We start from the raw sequence: 21,593 nt of genomic DNA on the forward strand, positions 1-21,593 counted from the left end.
AACAGGGAGACTGGGGAGAAAAAGCACTATAGAAATGCAGTTTTTTGTTGTTAAGGAGTCTGGGTGAGTGGAAAGGCACTATAGAAATGCAGGGTTTTGTTTGCTATGTGAAGAGGGAGCCTGGAAAGTCACTGTAGAAATTCAGATCTTTTTGCTATGCGAACAGGGAGTCTAGGTGCGTGGAAAGGCACTGTAGAAGTGCAGGTCTTTTTGCTGTGTGAACAGGGAGTCTGGGGAGAAAAGGCACTATAGAAATGCAGGTCTTTTTTGACGGAAGGTGGAGGTTTATTTACTCGAGGTGGTTGCTCTTCTTTTTTTGTGCTGTCTTCTCTCTCTCTCTCTCTCGCTGTCCGTCTGTGTTGTGGGGTTGAAGCCACACCTCTTGCCTATGTGTGTGTAGTGCCGCCACCGCCATGTTGTGGAGGGGCGGACTGCAGTAGCAGCTCGAGCGAGAGAACGCTCGGCCGTTAGCGGGGGAAACGCCCAGAAGCTTCTAGGCGCCGGCGCCCGGGTGCGGCTGCGGAGCTGCCATGGAGGTAAGAGCGATTGAACAGTGGCTAGAGAGAGGGAGGGGAAAGGAAAGGAAAAGAAAAGGAAGGGGAGAAAGACATTGTAGAACGTTTGAGGAGAAAAGCGGGGAGAGAGGGGGGGGTGACAAGGAAAGCCGGATCCTTCTCTTTCTCCCCTCTAAAACAAAACCTCCTCCATGTCTTCTTCATCCACCCAGGGGCGAGCGCAGGCTTCGACCAGCAGTCAGGCCCGCCCCGGCTTCAAATTTGTCCTTCTTATCTATCATTTGCTGGCGCCCCTCTCCCAAGAGAGAGAAAATAAAATTTGCACCGGTTGCAGGCTGGCCGAGGGTGGTTTAAAGGGATCGGGCGATGTTGCTACTAGGTTTGTGTTGCTTACTAACTGTGCGGCATACCACCACCCCCCGCCCCAAGTCAGTATCTGTCAATGTGACTGAGGAGTGTTTTAAGATGATTTCAATAACAGGCTTGCCGTCGCAAGTCATCGCTCCAGTCTACTATGAGCTGTAAAAGCCATCAACCTGCTTTAGTTACCTTCACAGGTTTATTATTGAAAAAGAAAACAAGCCACTGTTTAAAAAAAATACAGAAGCTTACATCAATTCGTGTAAATAAGTTCCTTTTTTCTTGCAATGTAGTCATGTACCAGGCATAAAATTTTAAAAATATAAGTCTGGATGTTGATCAACTTTCAGCAGTGTCTGTCAATCTCCCCTCCCGTTTTGTTTTGCTAAATGTAACCAGGCATTTCTTTCTCCAGCTGATCTTTGGTTGATCATCATTGATTTGTGGCCTTCATCCCAAAATGGATGGAATATGAGAATTTGTTCCCCCGAATCTTGGAATTTTCTATTTTTAAAAAAGGACTTACTGTAAACCAGTGATCTTGATATTTGTTTCATTTTAAACAAAGGAAGAATAGTTTACAGAATTTGAATTCAGGCAAAAATATTTTTCAGGAAAGTTAAGATGAGGATTATAATGAAGGTGGATTAAAGAGTAAAATGTGTTTACAGTGCATTTTCAAAGACATGCATTTGTTCAACATTTTCACTGCAGGGTATCCTAAAACATTTCATAGTCAATCAAGTACTTTTGAAATCTTGTCATTGTTGTAAACTGGAAAAAAAAAGTTAACATCGTATTAATCGGAATATATTTTGCTGTCACTTTTGTTCATAAGGCTCAACTTTAAGTTACTCAAGAATGATGATTCATATTTTAAATTGCGCAGCTACTTGTAGGTTGTGGTGAGTTAGGAAATTTGTGACTTACAAGACAACTCAGATTCTAAGAATTTATATGTAGGTTTGGACAGAAATATTTGCATCTTTCTATTGAGTAAATTCTTGTCTGTTCAGTCACGTTCTCATTCTGACACACCTCAAACAATAACTAAGGTGTGTATTTCTATGTTCGTAAATGGAATTGGTCCAGATACATGACGGCATAAATTATATAATTATTTTGAGTGTTTTGCTTACACTGGTTTTATTTAGTGGAAAAGGCAGTGCTGCTAATACCTGCAGATTAAGAATATTAAAAGCTTTCAACTCTGTTACATTTCTTAGTAGTTTTTTTAAGTCTGATGGTTGTCGTTCAAAGCATTTGATTTCACTTGATGTAATGCATTTTTGAACTTGGTGAATATGATCTACTCTACTAATTTTTGGTAAGTATAAAAGACTTATATACTAAGTGGAGTTAAGATCTATGTTTAAGTAAAATCCATTACTTTGGAACTCAGTATCAGCAATGCAGCATTTTGTGTGATCTTTTACATGCTCTTACATGAGCTTTATCGGGTACAGCATTTGGCTGGTGGATGGTAACCACTAATAAGGATTATCCTTTAGCTCGAAGTTAAATGTCACCAAGCAGTTGGATTGACTTTTATGACAAAAGTTACTAAGCAATTGTGATTTAACACAAAGATTGTATTACATGTTGTATTTATTTTAGATGAGCTGTTGCATGTTCGAAAATATTCATTCAGGTCTCTTGGCCCTCCAGTGTCGGCTGTATGTGCTGTCTTTTAATTGCAGCTTTAACATCTTCTAAGTAAGGGACACGCCTCTGACAATGCAGAGTGCTTTACCAAAGTGTTGATCTAGATTATGTACCCAAGTTTTGGATGACACTCAAGCTTCTGTCTCCAGGTCTAGAATGCTATTAAGCTGGCACTCCCAAAAGCATATTTTCCTGACCCATGGTGATAATGCTGAAAACTAACCAGTAGAAGGTAATGTAACAACCGTACACTGGTACTTAATAATACAACCTTCCTCTCCTGTGGTCACCTGAATCAGTTGCAGTAGCATCCTTCCATTACTGGGCTTTCTTCTACAGCCTGTCACTTTGGGGATATATATTCATGTGTATTACATTAAAATATAATGTATTAACCTCTTATCGTACACTTGTCAACATTTTACATCATGAATTCCTTTATCTACATTTATGATAGAAATTGTCTATATAAACTTGTTGCACAAAATCGCATTCTGTTGCCACTGGTACTGACACATTAACTGCCCTACTTTGATACTGCAATTGTCTTGTAATATATGGATGAGGTGGGAATGGCGTGACTGCCTCTAGACAATACAAAGAAAACAGTAACTTGTAGGGGGCGGTACAGTAGTACAGAGGTTAGCACTGTTGCCTCACAGCATTAGGGACCCATGTTTGATTCTGGCATTGGGCAACTGTCTAGCTGTGTGGAGTTTACACATTTTTGACAGGTCGAGGTAGCAGGTAATCCATCCTGACTGTTTGCCCCTCTACTGCGACTATATTCACGGCCAGGTGTCCACAGGAACAGTTGATATCTTCTGTGCTTGCTGGACATCGCAGGGGCTGGGATGTATTATAGCCCCCCGATAACCATACTTTGATTTGATGTTTTAAATCTCTAATTATTCGTTCGTTCGGATCCCCCTTTTTATCCCTTAGTTAATTTGATTTTGTAAAATTGGTTGGTATCTGAAAAGAAATCCCCATGTCTGCATGGGTTTCCTCCCACAGTCCAAAGGTGTCCAAGTTAGGTTGATTGGCCATGCTAAATTGCTCCTTAGTGCCACAAAGATGTGTAGGTTAGGTGGGTTAGTGGGGTAAATACATGGGATTATGGGGCTAGGGCCTGGGTAGGATGCACTGTTGGAGAAGAGTTGGTGTCGACTCGATGGGTCAGATAACTTTCTTCTACACCTGTAGGGATTCTGTGAACTTTTGTGAAATATTTAAGCTGGATTGTCAAGAATTTGTGACTGTGATATTTGTTACAATAATTAAGCATGCATGCGGTGTATAGTTTTGCAATACTTCATGACAAATCTCAAGGGCTTAACATACAACGAATAATTTAAAGATTATTAACGTATGCTTTTGCAATTATTAAGATCTTACAAGCAGCATTTGAGGTGAATGATCTGTTCTTGGTACTATTTGGAACAAAATATTGATCAATGTTTAAGAAAGTTTCATAGGATTTTCAATGTGAATTACTGGATGATCAACAACAAGAGAAATGTGCATTTAAATAATACCTCTAAAGTAAAATGTTGCAAGGCACTTCACAGGAACAATTGTTAAATAAAATTTGACACCAATACAGGCAGGCATTCTTTGTTTAACATCTATTGCATGGTACCTTCATAATGTAAAATTCCCTCAGAATTGCATTGTACTTTTGTGATTCAGTAATTTCAATCAATAGGTATGAGTCTTAGCAGCCAAGTCAAGCTGATATACTTTGATTTATTATTGTCACATGTATCAGTATGCAATAAAAAGTATTGTTTCTTGCGCACTATACAGACAAAACATACCATGCATAGAGAAGAAAAGGAGAAGGTGCAGAATGTAGTGTTACAGTCAAAGCTAGGGTGTTGAGAAAGATCAACTTAATACGAGGTAGGTGTGTTCAAAAGTCCGATGGCAGCAGGGAAAAAACTCATCTTGATTTGGTTGGTACATAATTTCAGACTTTTGAATCTTATTCCTGGCAGAAGAAGGTGGAAGAGAATATGTCCGGGATGCATGAGGTCTTTGATTAGGCTGATTGCTTTTCCGAGGCAGTGGGAAATGTGGATGGAAGGCTGGTTTATATGATGGACTGGGCTTCATTTCACGACCCTCTGTCATTTCTTGCTGTCTTGGACAGAGCAAGAGCCATATACCAAACTATGGTACAATCAGAAAGAATAATTTCTATGGTGCATTTATAAAAGTTGCTGAGAGTCGTAGCAGACATGACAAATTTCCTTACCCTCTTGAGAAAGTAGAGGCGGTGGGCTTTCTTAATTGTAGCTTTGGCTTGGAGGGACCAGGACCGGTTGTTAGTGATTTGAACACCTAGAAACTTGAAGCTCTCAACCATTTACATTTCCCCCCGTTGATGTAGTTGGGGCATGTCCTCCACAATGCTTCCTGAAGTCGATGACTATCTCCTTTGTTATGTTGACTTTGAGAGAGACATTATTATCATTGTACCAATTCACCAGATTCTCTATCTCTTTCCAAATGGCAAAATGCTGGAAAATCTCAGGTCTAGCAGCATCTGTAAGGAGAGAAAAGAGCTGACATTTCAAGTCCAGCTGAACGTTTGTCAAAGTTGACAAAGCAACTTTGATAAAGGGTCATTTGGACTCAACGTCAGCTGTTTTCTCTCCTTACAGATGCTGCTCGACCTGCTGAGATTTTCCAGCATTTTCTCTTTTGGTTTCCGATTCCAGCATCTACAGTAACTTGCTTTTATTCTCTATCTCTTTCCTGTACTCGGTCTTATCATTGTGAGAGATCCGATCCACTATGGTGGTGTCATCAGCAAACTTGAAAATAGAGTTGGACGGGAATTTGGCCACACAGTCATGTGTATAAGGAGTATGGCAAGGGGCTGAGGACATCCTCGTGTTGAGGATGATTGTGGAAGAGGTGTTGTTACTTATCCTTACTAATTGTGGTCTCTGGGTTAGGAACTCTAGGATCCATTATTATTTGCAATAGTAATGAAATTTAGTCCTACCTTTCCTTAATATAGTAAATGTTACTATCCAATTATGAGAATATTTTTCTTAAGGAAACCATTTTTATTGGTTTAACAGGTCTAATAATGAATGGACAGTGATTTACTGTACTTGTGACTTTCGTATCATGTTTATTCGATTTTGTGTGTGTTTCTATATAAAATTTAGCAAGTAATTCCAGATTTTTGGCATTCCAATATTTTGGGAAATGGGCGAAGGAGAAGAGCATGTTGTGACTGAATTAATAACAAGTCTCACTTTCCAAGAACCATCCAGAGATCACGATAATTAGATGTGAGATCTGGAGGACTCACGTAAATTAATTTATCCATTAGAAATCCAAATGTTTCTTCCCCCCCACCTCACATTGTAATCATGTCTGTACGTTTATTCCATACATTGATCGCTCTGTGAAGAAGTTAGCAGTATCACTCCTAGAATTGCCCTTTGTTTTAAACCTATGTTACCATGTTCTGTTTCCACAGTTTAATTGAAAGATATATTTTGCTTTAACGTTTACCCTAACACTTTGAAATAGTTCCATCACACCTGCCTTAGGTGAAAATCCCCCACCTTGTATTATGCTGTTTGGCTGTGTTCTTCAACATGTTAACTCTGCATTGGTCAGACATATTTGGCACTGAGTCTATTCAGACATCTTTTTCAAATTTAGTTTTGGTTATTTGAACACTATTCATGAAATATAAACGTTGTCTTTCTTTTGTCCTATACATAGCAAGTTACATTAGTCTAGATTAAATGTCATCTCCTGTTGTTCTGCCACTGTGTTTTGTTATTCATTGTGTTACAATCCCAGTTGCTGTTAGTACTAGACAAGTTAGATCCTGGAATGAAACCTGGCTTGATAGGTGGTTTTTGTAGCCGTGGAGGAAATTTGCCAAACAAATTCACAACTTTTAATACAAGGAGTAAAATATTTATTAAAACAAGAAGAGAACACTACACCAGGCAAAATGTTGCAAAGATCCCAATACAAGCACAAGAAGATCATTCAAATTTCTACTATTCCTTTACCCCAGTAATAACTTTATAGGCACAAACCATTGGACAAGCCCAGATATAGACAGCCTTCATCTCGTGAATTTCTGAGCATTTATTTGATGCTTCTCACTTGTATCTCTCCCTAAGACATCCAAAAAATGCACTCTAACTCACTTTCTTCAACTACAGAGCAAACAAATGAGTTCCGTAGACTCAAGGCTTCAGGAAAAACTTTGCTCAACTGATCTCTTTACTGAGTCCCATAACTGATCACACAGTTAACTTGCTCTTCTCCGACAGCTTGAAATCCCTCCCTTTTTCTGATACAGGTGCATGTGCACACTAGGAACAGATCTATATAGACTGTCAGGCATAAACAAACAAACTTAGGTGCATAAACAAACTAAATGAAACTGAAACAATTTTTACCTTTCCTAACATACATATACAACTTAAAATATACATTGGAAACTAACAATTGTTAGTTTCCAAGGAAAACATCAGAACCAAATTTCAGATGATTACAAAGGAAACGAGTAATTATCTAGGGGAGGACGATGAGAGAGGCGGTCTTGATCATTCTGTGGTGAGAGAGTGGGGAGGGAGGACGGGGTGAGTCAGATGTACTTCTGGGAGGCCAGATCGTTCTCTTTTTTGTGGGGGTGGCGGATAAGATGTATCTGTAGCTGGGGGAGAGGCCCAATCGCTCACTGGTGGGGTGGGTTGAGAGTGGGGGGAGGGCAGGGGGGTCTGCAGCCACTCTGTGGGCAGTTGGTCGGGGGGAAGGGGGCAGGGGGTCACGATTGGTCTGGGTAGCAGTGGAGTGGTGTGGGTAAGGGGGACAGTGATGTCTGTGGATGCCATCGTTCCCACTTTTTGCTCCCAGGCCACTTTCTCCGCTTTCTGTGACCTGGGAGCAATCTGACACAGGGATGTCTTTTCAAATTTTTTTTTCTAACTGCACGTGCACAGTTCAGACCAGCGATCGTTTTGGGTGTGCTTCCCCCCCCCCCCCAGCATGATTCAGACTTGCGATTTTTTTTTTCAAGCTAAGAGGGGTGTCTGAAAGCAGATTTCCAACTCAGATCTGAATTGCGCCGAGATTCAGCACTTAGAATGAAAATGGTAAAATTGGGCTCCATGTCTGATTTCCTGACAACAATACCAAAATACAAAAACAGAGGACACTAGGAATGCTTTCAGTTCTTCATGCATTGTGTAACTGAACTTCACTGTAATTGGAGCAGTAGTGTATAATGGGTGAATTCAGCTAGTTGTACAAATTATGTCTTTGAATTTACTTAAATACTTTTATTTTGAAAACCACATTTATTGTATACATTGTGTTTTTGAATGCTTTTAAGTATTAACATTGTATTACACTTGGTATAAAATACCATGATTATGCAATATTAAAGCTCTAATGTCAACCTAAGGAGGCTGTTGAATTTTCTTAATATACATCTATGGCCTTGGTCAGTCAGTCTGGCAAGATGTTTATGGCTGTTCTAGCAGGCTGAGGTTACAGCAACACCTCTGGAGCAAGTGAGAATAACATGCAATATGGTAGTATTTCTTTTAGAAGTACTGGAAAAAATACAAACACCAGTTGGACATCAAATTGGTAACTTTTAATCAATCATAGCTTGCATACAATTGGGCATTGGTACCAATTATAATCTTCAGATGAAGCAAAAGTAGTGTTTGCAGACGTCATTTACTCTACGTCTTAAATGTTGTCCTTTAGTTTTATGTATCACTTTGATTTTATTTAAATAAAAGTTATAACTAAATTGAAAACGTTATTTGGGAATCAAAATAATACAATTGTTTGGAGTACGTAAGTACAAGGAGCTGTACTACAGCATGAAGCTGCAAATGAAAAATTGAGGCAGTGCACCAGCATTAGGAAGAGAGTTTAATTGTAATGGCTTCAGTGGTTTCACTAAATTGATACAAATTTATGACAAGAACATGACAACAGGGAATAAGGTTTTGTAGATAGAAAGTGATTTTTACAACTCTTTAAAATGCTCATCGCAGCATTGATTTTTTTCTTTTAGTAAAAGGTACATTTTTAATGTGACCTTAAATGGTAATGTGTTCTGGGGATATGATTCACTGATTCCTGTTGTCATATCTGAATATTGTGTATCAGGCACCAATGGTCTATATTTTTACTTTTTTCTAAGGAGGTTACAAAACTTTTTTTTTCCACAATGGTTATTAAAGACATCCAACTATAGTAAATGATGTACAGATCCTTGTTTCTACTCTAATTGCATGCTGAGATAAATATGAAATAATACTGGACCTTCCTAAGATCTTGGACCAAATTCTTAATCAAGAAAATAACAATCTAGTCTTTTAAGTGTGCTTTTTATGTTGGCCCTTTTGGAGTCATCTTCATCAGTGAGCTCTGGTACATGTTTTTTTCCCAAAAATGTTGACACCATGGAAGCAAAGGTGTTTAATAATTAGTGTAAATAGTTGTTCAAATTATTTTCCAAACTCTGTTTCATTAGAAATAGGATGAGGGAAATGGTTTGGTAAAGACTAATTTAGCAGCAATTTATTGCCTGAATCAGAATATCTTAGTTGTACTTTGGTAACACAGTGGTTAGCACTGTTGCCTCGCAGCAGTCTGATTCCTGGCTTGGGTCACTATCTGTGGAGTTTACCCATTCTCCCCGTGTCTGCATGTGTTTCCTCACATAGTCTGAAAGATGTGCCGGTTAGGTGGATTGGTCATGCTAAATTCTCCCTCTGTGTACCTGAACAGGTGGTTACATTGACACATTGTTGTGTTAATGTAAGCCTACTTATGATATTAAGAAATATGCTAAACTAAAAAAGTGGCTGGAAGGTTATATTTCTTTGAGCTTAGTTTCCTCTTGCCTTTTACTTACTAATGAGGTTCATATGAATATCTGGTGACACAACTTAGTTTAGAATTTTACTGCAGAAGAACCGTAGACTCTAACCAAATCCCATCACATCAGAAGAGTTAGAGACATGGATGAAATTGATGTGATCCTACATTGTCTACTATGGTGTGCACAGAACTTAATTATGCTGACTATATATACTTTAATTCAGTGTCTCCAAAGTTTTTAAGTCCAAGATCACTTTTAAAAACTGAACGCCGCACAAGATCTACTTTTAAAAGTTTGTAATATATATATAAATGACTTGGAGGGAAATGTAACTGGATTGATTGGTAAGTTTGCGGACAATACAAAGGTTGATGGATTCGCAGATAGCGATGAGGGCCATCAGAGGATACAGCAGGATTTGATCACAATCATCGAAATCGTACAGTGCAGAAAGAAGCCATCTGGTCCATTGAGTCTGCACCCACCACAATCCCACCCAGGCCCTACCCCAATATCCCTATATATTTACCCGCTAATCCCTCTAATCTACACATCTCAGGATACTAAGGGGCAATTTTAGCATGGCCAATCAACCTAACCTACACATTCTTGGCCTTTGATCTTTGATCAGTTGAAAACTTGAGCAGAAGAATGGCAGATGGACTTTAATCTGAACAAATGTGAGGTAATGCATTTTGGAAGGTCTAATATAAATAAGAAACATACAGTAAATGGCAGACCCCTTATGAGTATTGATAGGCAAAGGGACCTGGGTGTACAGGTACACAGGTCACTGAAAATGGCAATGCAGGTGGAGAAGGTAGTCAAGAAGGTATGCAGCATGCTTGCCTTCATCGGCTGAGGCATTGAGTTTAAAAATTGGCAAGTAATGTTGCAGCTTTATAGAACCTTAATTAGGTAGTACTTGGAATATAGTATTCAATTCTGGTCGCCACACTACCAGAAGGATGTGGAGGCTTTGGAGAGGGTACAGAAAAGATTTACCAGGATGTTGTCTGGTATAGAGGGCATCAGCTATGAGGAGAGTTGGAGAAACTTGGTTTGTTCTCACTGGAACAATGGAGGTTGAGGGGTGACCTGATAGAAGTCTACAAGATTATGAGAGGCATGGACAGAGTGGATAGTCAAAGCTTTCTCCCAGGATGGAAGAGCCAATTACTAGGGGACGTAGGTTTAAGGTGCGAGGGGCAAGATTTAAAGGAGATTTTTGAGACTTTTTTTTACACAGAGGGTGGTGGGTGCCTGGAACTTATTGCCATGAAAGCTGGTGGAAGCAGATACAATAATGACTTTTAAGGGGCGTCATGACAAAGACATGAATAGGTTGGGAATAGAGGAATATGGTCCTTGGAAGGTTGGGAGTCTTAGTTAAGTTGGGTAGCATGCTCAGTGCAAGCTTGGAGGGCCGAAGGGCCTGTTCCTGCACTGTAATTTTTTTTGTTCTTTACTAAAACCCCCAAAAATGTAAGATATGAATAAAACTCAGCTATTCTTAGTATGATATCTATGCTTGCACACTATTTGAGAGTGCTTTGAAGTTTGGGCCGTAAAATGAGATGGCCAATCTCATTCAGTCCACCAAATGGTCATCTGTGAGATGAGTGCACTTTTTGGACTTGATGATTTTCTTATCGGGAAAAGCCATCTCAGAATATGTGGAACCAAAGTATGCCTTCACCTTGAGTGCCCAGGATGTCAGAAGAGGATACTTCTCTCTGTTTACAAGTACTTAAAATTATTTTTCCCTTGACCTAGCTTTCAGCTCGATGGTATTTTGCATAGTGTTGATTTCCTTGTCAAGTCCAGTTTTGTTCAAACACCTGCTGAAATTTTGCGTCAGTTCTGCAGTGTTCACTTGAAGAAAAGGATTTCTGACAAACCTAATGATTTTTTTTCCATTTTGTCTACTTCCTTTTCCAATTTGTTCAAGTGAGCACAGAATTATTTTGATTGGACCGTCAGGTCGCTGTACACCTTATTTCTTGATTTAAGCAAGGTGGCAGTTCTGGGGAGCAGATCTAAAAATTTTTGGAGCAATTTTCCTCCATTTAACCATCTCACGTCTACATGAAGGATTAGCTCACTACAGGTGGCATCAAACTCATTGATTAATGATTTGAACAAGTGATATTGCAGAACTCTGGCAGTGGCATGAATTAAGTTGACAATCTTGATAGAATGTTATTACATTGTTCACTAGCACTTCTTGGTGGATAACACTGTGGTAATTGACAAAGCAGAAGATTTCAGAATCATTTCTACAAAAGCTGTATTGACACAGTGTTGGAGGTGTACCATCAGTTGTGATTGAAACCAGTTTCTTAATTGGAATGTTCTTGTCAGTCACATACCTTTTGAATTTGTTGTGAACATCATTATCCCTTGCCCTCCCTTTTGAGTGGCAGAAGAGTGAGAAAATCCTCCATTGTTGAGTCTTTGAATGTTGACCCATATCCATCATGTCTATTGACTCATCAAACTGCAGTGAGAAATATTCACAGCCTGATTAGTCTTGATGTATTTGCTGAGACATCCTCAGACAACAATTCCACCTTTTCTGGTTACTGTTAAAGCGTCAAGCAGCATGCTCTTGATGACTGTTATAGTTTCATCTTTGTTCTTGAAGTCTTTGAACAGTGTGTCGGCAGTAATCATCATAGCCTCCTTAATAACTTTGCCATCAGTGAATTGTTTCTTGTGTTTCACCAGCAGATGGCTAATGCAGAAAGACACCTATTTGCTGGCCTTGCCTTTAGCCACAGATTGTAAGAAGAGTGACTATTGAGCTTTCAAAATTCCTTTTAACTTCCCAGTTTTCATCTTCTGAATTGCACTGTGTACAGTGAAAATTTCTTGGAATTTTGCATGCATTGTCTTATGATGCCATTCCAAATTGCCTCTTTTACTGAAAGCTACAGTCTGGTGACCAAATGAAACAATTTGTGGGGAGGCAGTGGTGTGGTGATATTGTCATTAGACTAATAATCTAGAGACCCATGGCGACATCTGGGGACCTGGGTTTAAATCCCAACATGGCAGATGGTTAAATTTGAATTGAATTCAATAAAAATCTGGAACCAGTTTACTGATGACCGTGAAACCATTATCGATTGTTCTAAAAAATCCATTCTGTTCACTTGTGCTTTAGGAAAAGAAATCTACTGCCCTTACCTGGTCTGGCCTACTCCTAAACCTAGATCTACAGCAATTGATTGCCATTCAAATGCTGTCTGAAATGGAGGGCAGTTAGAATTGGGTAATAAATGCAGGCCCAGGCAACAACACTCAGTCCCGTAAAATAAGTTTTTAAAAATTGACATTTGTGATAAGAACTTCACTTTTTTATTCTTAGTTGAAATGATAAATTTTTGCCCTTCGATCTCCCTGACTCCTCGCTCGTCATTTTGCCTTTATCCAGCTTGTTCCAAATTTTGGTGCCAGCAAGAATCCTGTTGTCTGAGTCTCTTGGATATTTGGCGCAGTTCAGCAGGTAATGAGCTGATTCATCTGTGTGACTTTGGGATCCACCTGCTAACAGCGATCGACTATTTGGAGATCACAGTTTTAATTGTTTCATGTATGTGAGATCTGAATAATGTTGATATTAGTGCAGTTCAGGTATATATTTTACACTTTAGTGTGTATTTATTGAATTTTCAGTGCATTTATTTTTAAACCAGATGTTAATATTTTTATTCCAGAAGGATTAATGCTTGTGTTAAAACAAAAATGTGTAGTACATATTTGTATGCGTTCAACTGCAAAATCTCTTAAAATTCACTGCACTATATCATAATGCAAATTGAAGCCATTGGATAGAGGTTGTGTTTTATGCTAGTTTTATTTTTGAACTTGCACTTGAAACTTCAGAACAGCAGTGTTGATACAGAATGGCCTTCGTCATAGAAAGGATGTGACTATCTAGTGCATGTAGCCTGTATTGCCTGACTGATACTGCATTACTTAAATTCCTCACTTGAGCAGACTGATTGGCATGGTAATTCCCTAGACTAAATGAAAAGCCTGGTGCCATACTGTTTCACGGGGCAAGTCCAGGGAAATCTGAAACCTTTTGTTTGCTGAGACAAGGCATGCTATCTTTGATTCTATACTTGATCCTAAGATAAACTTCTGACTGCATCTTTGCACCATCACTAAGACTGCTTTTTTCCCACCTTTGCAATGTTACCAAATTTTGCCCCATCTTAGCTCATCTGCTGCGGAAACTCTCATTCATGTCCTTTTTGACTCAACGATTCCACTGCACTACTGGCTGGTCTCTCACATTCTACCCTCTATAAATTTGAGGTCATCTGCTGCCCATGTCCTAACTTGCACCAAAACCTGTTCGCTTTTCATCTCTGTGCTCGCTGATCGATATTGACTTCCAGCCAAGCACAGTCTTAATTTTAAAATCCTCATCCTTGTTTTCAAATCCGTCCATGGCGTGATTCCTCTCTATCTCTAATCCAACGCCTGAATCTTCCAAGATATATATGCATATCTAATTCTGACCTCTGAGTGTCCTGATTTTAATTGTAACATCTATTTGTGGTTGTGCCTTTAAATTGCCTTGGTCCCAAGCTCTTAAATTCCCTACTCACACCTCTCCACCATTCTATCTCTCTCTTGATTTAAGACACTTCTCAAAACATATCTTTTGACTTAGCTCCTTATGTGGCAGTGTTATATTTTATTTCATAATGCAGTACCTTGGGAAGTTTAAATGCTAAATAGATTGTTGTTCACACTTGTGTTGCATTTATATACCTTGAAAATGCGTGACTACAAATGTCAGGCTACAGTTCCATGAAAAGGCAAAATATCTCATTTGAACAACAGTTTAATCAAGCTATTTTATGCTATTGCTATGCAGTGGCTGTGTGAATGGTAGTTTCCACTAACAAGGTGCTTATGTCCATCCAAAAACATATTCTTATAATTTTAGAATCCCTACAGCACAGGAGGAGGCTGTTTGGCCCATCAAGTTTGTATTGACCACAGTCCCACTCTGGCCACATGGCCGTAACCCCACACATTTACCCTGCTAATCCCCCGACCCTAGGGTCAATTTAGCATGGCCAATCAACCTGACTCGCACACCTTTGGACAGTGGGAGGACCCAGAGGAAATGCACGCAGATAAATGTGCAAACTCCACACAGACAGTGACCCAAGCCAGGAATCAAAATACTTGTTGAAGAGTTCTGAGTGTGCTAATAGCTATACTAACAACCAATTGAAGATAATCAGTCAAGCTAATAATGTGACTCATGTACTTTTGTTAGAAGCATCATACATTCATACACAGGGATTCGTTCTCTGCAAATAATAAGAATATGTTCAATCCTTGTGCCTTTTTGAATTACCTGGAGCCTGTTGTTCCCTGTTCCTCCATGGCAGTGCTTCAGCTAATCTGTTGACTTGCCAACCAGTCTGCATCTGTAATACAAATTGTTGTGATTATTTGAAATTTGGCTTTTTTGTGTTGTCCTGACAAATGCAAGAAGGAAAGCTTCAGCAACTTGTCCCTCTTTTCGGTGATATTCAGATTTGAATTTTCTTTCCAGGAGCAATTGCCAGTACCTTGCTTTTGAATCTATTTACAGAAAATCTGATGATCCCCATTCATGCCTTTTAGTAAAAGAAACAGGGCATGTTTTGGCAATAATTTTCTGAACATTTGCTGACAGCTGTTTCCTTCGTCAAAGAGTAAGTTTCAAAATCAGTGCTTCAGTTTTAATTGCTATTGAATGAATTTGAGTTTCCAGTAATATTGATAGAGGTGATCATGAACTCGAGCTAATATCATGCTATAATCTGGCCAGCAAAAATCCTCAACAAGATCACCACCCATATTTTTACAAAATTATTTGCTATTAGTGTGGTTAAATTATATGTAGAAAGTCTGTTGAACTTTATCTAAGATTTGATAAATGTAGATTTTTTGAAGTTAAGTTTTAAATACTGTAGCCTTAATAAATGTTCTTTTTCTTTCACAGGTACTTTGCCCAATGAAAATTATTTTTGAAGGAAAGAAATGATTTCAGCAGAAGACCCACAACACATGTTGAAATATACAAAGATTTTGAGTGGTATTCCCAATAACAACTATTGGTTTTAAAAATTATTTAATACCATTTGAGTTATTGAAAGAAGCCTGGATTAATTTTTGACAGCTTTCATCATGACTACATCAGCTATTCGACGGCAAATGAAAAACATTGTAAACAACTATTCTGAAGCTGAAATTAAAGTACGTGAGGCAACTTCCAATGACCCTTGGGGACCTTCTAGTTCCTTAATGACTGAAATTGCAGACCTAACCTATAATGTAGTAGCCTTCTCAGAAATAATGAGTATGATATGGAAACGTCTCAATGATCATGGCAAGAATTGGCGACACGTTTACAAGGCTCTTACGCTGTTAGACTATATGATAAAAACTGGATCTGAAAGAGTTGCACAACAATGCAAGGAAAACATCTTTGCTATTCAAACTCTGAAAGATTTCCAGTATATTGACCGGGATGGCAAAGATCAAGGCATAAACGTACGAGAGAAGTCAAAGCAGCTTGTCACTTTGTTGAAAGACGATGAACGGCTCAAGTCAGAGAGAGCCCAGGCGCTTAAGACAAAAGAGCGTATGGCTCAAGTAGCCACAGGAGTAGGAAGCAATAATCAAATTACTTTTGGTCGTGGATCTAGCCAACCTAATCTGTCAACGAGCTATTCAGAACACGAGTATGGAAAATCAGGAGGATCACCTGCTTCATATCATGGTTGTAAGTAAACTTAATTCCTCGTATTTTTTTTTTGCTGTTACTTGATCATTACATCTTGGAGTTTGAGTATATTTTGTTATCCTAGAGACTTGTATAGAATACTTATGACACACTACTTTAGGGCTAATATTTTTATAGAAATTTAAAATTAAATTTATTGAGCTGTGAGGAGGATACAGAGATGCTGCAATGTGAATTGAACAAGCTGAGTGAGAGAGCAGATGCAGTGTAATGGGGATAAAAGTACGAGGAGCTACAAGGGTGAGAGAACAATTTTAAATCTGTCAACAAAGAAAACTGGCGCCAGGAAAATATGGAAACCACTGAGATAGTGAATTCCTTACAGATGGATGTGTGGGCATTCTAGTTTAAGAACATAAGAACATAAGAAATAGGAGCAGGAGTAGGCCATCTAGCCCTTCGAGCCTGCCCCGCCTTTCAATAAGATCATGGCTGATCTGTTGTGGCTCAGTTCCACTTTCCCGCCCTCTCCCCATAACCCTTAATCCCCTCTCTTATCAAGAACCCATCAACCCGCTTCTTAAAAATATTTAGCGAGGCAGCCTCCACCACTTCAACGGGCAGAGAATTCCAGAGATTCACCACCCTTTGAGTGAAGAAGTTCCTCCTCAACTCCGTTCTAAACCGCCTCCCCTTTATCTTGAGGCTGTGCCCCCTAGTCCTACTGTCTTTTTTGAGCGGGAAGAGTCTCTCCACCTCTATCCTATCCATCCCATTCATCATCTTATACGTCTCAATGAGATCTCCCCTCATTCTTCTAAACTCTAACGAGTACAAGCCCAGTTTATTCAGCCTCTCCTCATAGCTCAATCCCCTCAACTCCGGTATCAGCCTAGTAAACCTCCTCTGCACTCCCTCCAGGGCCAAAATATCCTTGCGCAGGTGCGGCGCCCAAAACTGCACACAGTACTCCAGCTGCGGCCTCACCAATGCCCTATACAGCTGCAGCAAGACCTCCCTACTTTTATATTCAATCCCCCTCGCTATGAAGGCCAGCATCCCATTCGCCTTCCTGACCACCTGCTGCACCTGCAAGCTGGGTTTTTGCGACTCATGCACAAGGACCCCGAGGTCCCTCTGCACCGTTTAAGATTGCATGCAACTACTTTATGGGGAAAAATAGTGGCTGTTATTGTAATGAATTGGATAATCTAATACTGAATGGTTTCTTTTCATAAAGATTTGCATTTGTACTATCAGATTTAAGTGTTTCCCATACTGTGAATTACTCAAGGTACAGTGACTGTTAGAAACAAATGTGCAGAAACTTTGCATATGCTAAGATCCCAAATAGTAATGAATCACTTCAATTTCTAAAGTAGGGCACCTCAAATTACTTTACAGTCTGTGATAGTTTGGAAGTGTAGTCACTGTTGTAATGAAGGAATGCAATGAGGTAAATGATCAATTAATCAGAAGAGTCTATGATCAGAGAGCATATTCTAAAAATTATAGCCAGATATTTTAGGAGTGAAATTAGGAAACACCACACACAAAGGCTGATAGATGTTTCTGTTCCACAAAAAACAATTGATACCAGAGCAATATTAATGCTAGATCAGTTGTTGAACTTAAATCTTAATTGAGATCTGAGAGACCATAAAACAGGTAGTAACTCCCTGGTTAAAATCTTCCAACTCTGTACATAAGAACATAAGAAATAGGAGCAGGAGTAGGCCATCCAGCCCTTCGAGCCTGCCCCGCCATTCAATAAGATCATGGCTGATCTGTCGCTGCTCAGTTCCACTTTCCCGCCCTCTCCCCATAACCCTTAATCCCCTCTCCTATCAAAAACCCATCAACCCGCGTCTTAAAAATATTTAGCGAGGCAGCCTCCACCACTTCAACGGGCAGAGAATTCCAGAGATTCACCACCCTTTGAGTGAAGAAGTTCCTCCTCAACTCCGTTCTAAACCGCCCCCCTTTTATCTTGAGGCTGTACCCCCTAGTCCTACTGTCTTTTTTGAGCGGGAAGAGTTTTTCCACCTCTATCCTATCCATCCCATTCATCATCTTATACGTCTCAATGAGATCTCCCCTCATTCTTCTAAACTCTAACGAGTACAAGCCCAGTTTATTCAGCCTCTCCTCATAGCTCAACCCCCTCAACTCCGGTATCAACCTAGTAAACCTCCTCTGCACTCCCTCCAAGGCCAAAATATCTTTGCGCAGGTGCGGCGCCCAAAACTGCACACAGTACTCCAGCTGCGGCCTCACCAATGCTCTATATAGCCGCAGCAAGACCTCCCTACTTTTATATTCAATCCCCTTCGCTATGAAGGCCAGCATCCCATTCGCCTTCCTGACCACCTGCTGCACCTGCAAGCTGGGTTTTTGCGACTCATGCACAAGGACCCCGAGGTCCCTCTGCACCGTCGCCTGCTGCAGTTTTTCGCCCTGTAAGTAATAGTCCTTCCTACCATCATTCCTACCAAAGTGGACCACCTCACACTTGCCAACATTAAATTCCATTTGCCATTTCCTGGCCCATTCGCCCAGCCTATCTAGATCCTTCTGCAGACTCTCCACACCCTCCGCACAATTTGCCATTCCCCCAATCTTGGTGTCATCAGCAAATTTCGACACTCTACACTCGGTTCCCTCCTCCAGATCATCTATATAAATGGTAAAAAGCTGAGGCTCCAGCATCGACCCCTGGGGCACTCCACTAGTCACCATCCGCCAATCCGAATAGCACCCGTTGACCCCCACTCTCTGCCTCCTATTTGACAACCAATCCTCTATCCACGCTAACACCTTACCCCCAACTCCATGTCCCTCGACCTTCTGCAATAACCTCTTGTGAGGCACTTTGTCAAACGCCTTCTGAAAATCTAGAAAGACCACATCCACCGGCTCTCCTCTATCCACCGCCCTAGACATATCCTCATAGAACTCCAGTAAATTTGTCAGACACGACTTCCCTTTAATGAAACCGTGCTGCGTCTGCTCTATCAAGCAATTCCCTTCAAGATGCCTCGCAATTTCCTCCTTAATGACAGATTCTAACATTTTACCTACCACAGACGTTAAACTAACCGGCCTATAATTCCCCGCCTTTTGCCTGGCACCCTTCTTAAACAACGGTGTAACATTAGCCGTTTTCCAATCATCCGGCACTTCCCCGGAATCCAGCGACGTCTGGAAAATAACCACCAAGGCATCCACTATCACCTCTGCCATTTCTTTCAGAACCCTCGGATGCATTTCATCCGGTCCTGGGGACTTGTCCACAATCAGCCCCTCCAGCCTGTCAAGCACCGCCTCTCTAGTAACAGTAATGTCATTAAGGCCCTCCAGTCCTACCACCTTTCCATCGCTAACAACCGGCAAATTATTCACGTCCTCCTCCGTGAAGACAGAAACAAAAAAGTTATTCAATACCTTAGCCATATCCTCATCCCCTACCACTAGGTCCCCTTTCTTATCCTCTAAAGGACCAACATTCACCCTAGCCAGCCTTTTCCTTTTTATATATTTATAAAAACTCTTGCTATCCTTTTTTATATTAAGCGCTAGCCCAGCTTCATAGTTTCTCCTACCCTTCTTTATCAACTTCTTTGTCAATCTTTGTTGACATTTAAACCTCTCCCAATCCGCTTCTCGCCCACTACTCTTAGCTACTCTAAACGCCTCCGCTTTTAATTTAACACTTTCCTTCACCTCCTTCGTTATCCACGGCTTATTACCTCTCTTCCTACAGTCCTTTTTGACCATCGGAATAAATTTCCGCTGAGCACCAAGAAAGATCTCCTTAAAGATCCTCCACTGCTCCTCAACAGACCCTCCCTCCAACGTGCTCCCCCAGTCCACATTCGCCAATTTTTCTCTCATCCTACCGTACTCCCCTCTATTCAAACAAAGGACGCGTGTCCGGGAACCCACTTTCTTCTCCTCCATCTGCACCAGAAACTCCACCATACAATGATCACTCTCCCCAAGAGGATCCTTCACTGCAAGGTCCCTAATTCTACCCGCCTCATTACATAGCACCAGATCCAAGATAGCTCGCTCCCTCGTCGGCTCCAACACACACTGTTCGAGGAAACTATCCCGGCAGCATTCCAAGAACTCTTCCTCGAGCCCCCCACGTCCAATATGGGTCGACCAATCAATATGCAGATTGAAATCCCCCATAACTACAGCCGTCCCATTCCTGCACGCCGCACTTATTTGCGCGTTAACAGCCCACCCCACCTCCAGATCATTATTCGGAGGCCTATAGACGACACCCACCAGCGTCTTCCTCCCTTTGCTGTTCCTAATCTCCACCCACAACGATTCCACCCTCTGCTCCTTGGCTCCAATATCATCCCTTGCTACCACCGTGATGTTATCCTTAATCAGCAGAGCTACGCCCCCCCCCCCCCCCCCCCCTTTTCCCTCCTGCCTATCCTTCCTAAACACTTGATAGCCCTGTACATTCAGCTCCCAGTCCCTGTCACCCTGCAGCCACGTCTCTGTAATGGCCACCAGATCGTATCCATTTGTGTCGATCTGCGCCACCAGCTCATCCACTTTATTCCGAATGCTTCGTGCATTCAGATAAAGTGCTTTCATCCCAGCCTTCACCTGGACCTTATTTGCCGCAACGCCACATCTGAGTTAAAAAACACATTAGCTGTGTTTAGACCTCACCAACCTGTGGAAGACCTGTTTAAAATGATGGCTTTTTATGTGTAGAAGTATGTCAGTTATTTGGGTGGGGGGAGGAGGGGGGGGATGCGTGGCTGGGGAGGAGGAACTTAAGTTGCTGGCTTATGCTTGTTTTTTGTGCCAATTTAGATATTGTGATGCCGATGAAGTTAATGTTTTCCTTATATGTTGTGACTTTATGTTTAGTGGAGGGGCAATGATTATTGAGGATGTTGATGAATTCTTCTAATTTTGCTTCTGCTGAGTCCAAATACCCCATATGTCAACACAAGCACAGAAATTAATGTGACTGCATCACCTAAATAATGATTGGTGAGAATGAAAAAGGGGCCTCTGAAAACCAAAAGTCCTTGAGAAAATTTCGAGAAGAGCCCTTGATTAAGAATAACTTGAAACAGATCAGATTTTTGAATTAAATGTGACAAGTAATGACCATGTAAGATTCAGGAGTGACTACCTAAATACAAGATTTAAAATTCAAATAGAAAAGGAGAAAGTTTGCAGAAAAGCAAGGGCAGCATGTTGGGCTAAGGCAGAGCTAGCTGAGGCAGAAGTAGAAATGAGCACGAAGAACAGTATTTCATCCATTGACTTTTTAAAACCTTAATATTTTTAAAAATGGTCACAGATTCTGTCAAAAGATTAGAGCATCTAACATTGAAGAAGGCATATGGGG

General features: G+C 40.6%; 2 protein-coding genes across 2 annotated transcripts in view; one reads left to right on the forward strand and one right to left on the reverse strand.

Moving 5' to 3' along the window:
- The first annotated feature begins 442 nt into the window (after positions 1–442).
- epn2 (epsin 2) overlaps positions 443–21,593 on the forward strand; it is a 56,754-nt gene continuing 35,603 nt past the window's right edge. The window contains exons 1-2 of the mRNA XM_080206885.1: positions 443–536; positions 15,458–16,240. Coding sequence (XP_080063011.1) covers positions 15,643–16,240 — 598 coding nt within the window. The 5' untranslated portion in view covers positions 443–536; positions 15,458–15,642. The remainder of the gene's footprint in view (positions 537–15,457; positions 16,241–21,593) is intronic.
- The window catches only part of b9d1 (B9 protein domain 1), a 91,476-nt gene continuing 76,401 nt past the window's right edge, over positions 6,519–21,593 (reverse strand). The window contains exons 7-8 of the mRNA XM_080206887.1: positions 14,825–14,897; positions 6,519–11,935 (exon numbers count right to left, since the gene is read on the reverse strand). Coding sequence (XP_080063013.1) covers positions 14,863–14,897 — 35 coding nt within the window. The 3' untranslated portion in view covers positions 6,519–11,935; positions 14,825–14,862. The remainder of the gene's footprint in view (positions 11,936–14,824; positions 14,898–21,593) is intronic.

This window comes from Carcharhinus amblyrhynchos, chromosome 18, assembly GCF_965287045.1.
Source record: "Carcharhinus amblyrhynchos chromosome 18, sCarAmb.v2.hapA, whole genome shotgun sequence".
NCBI classification, from domain to species: Eukaryota; Metazoa; Chordata; class Chondrichthyes; order Carcharhiniformes; family Carcharhinidae; genus Carcharhinus; species Carcharhinus amblyrhynchos.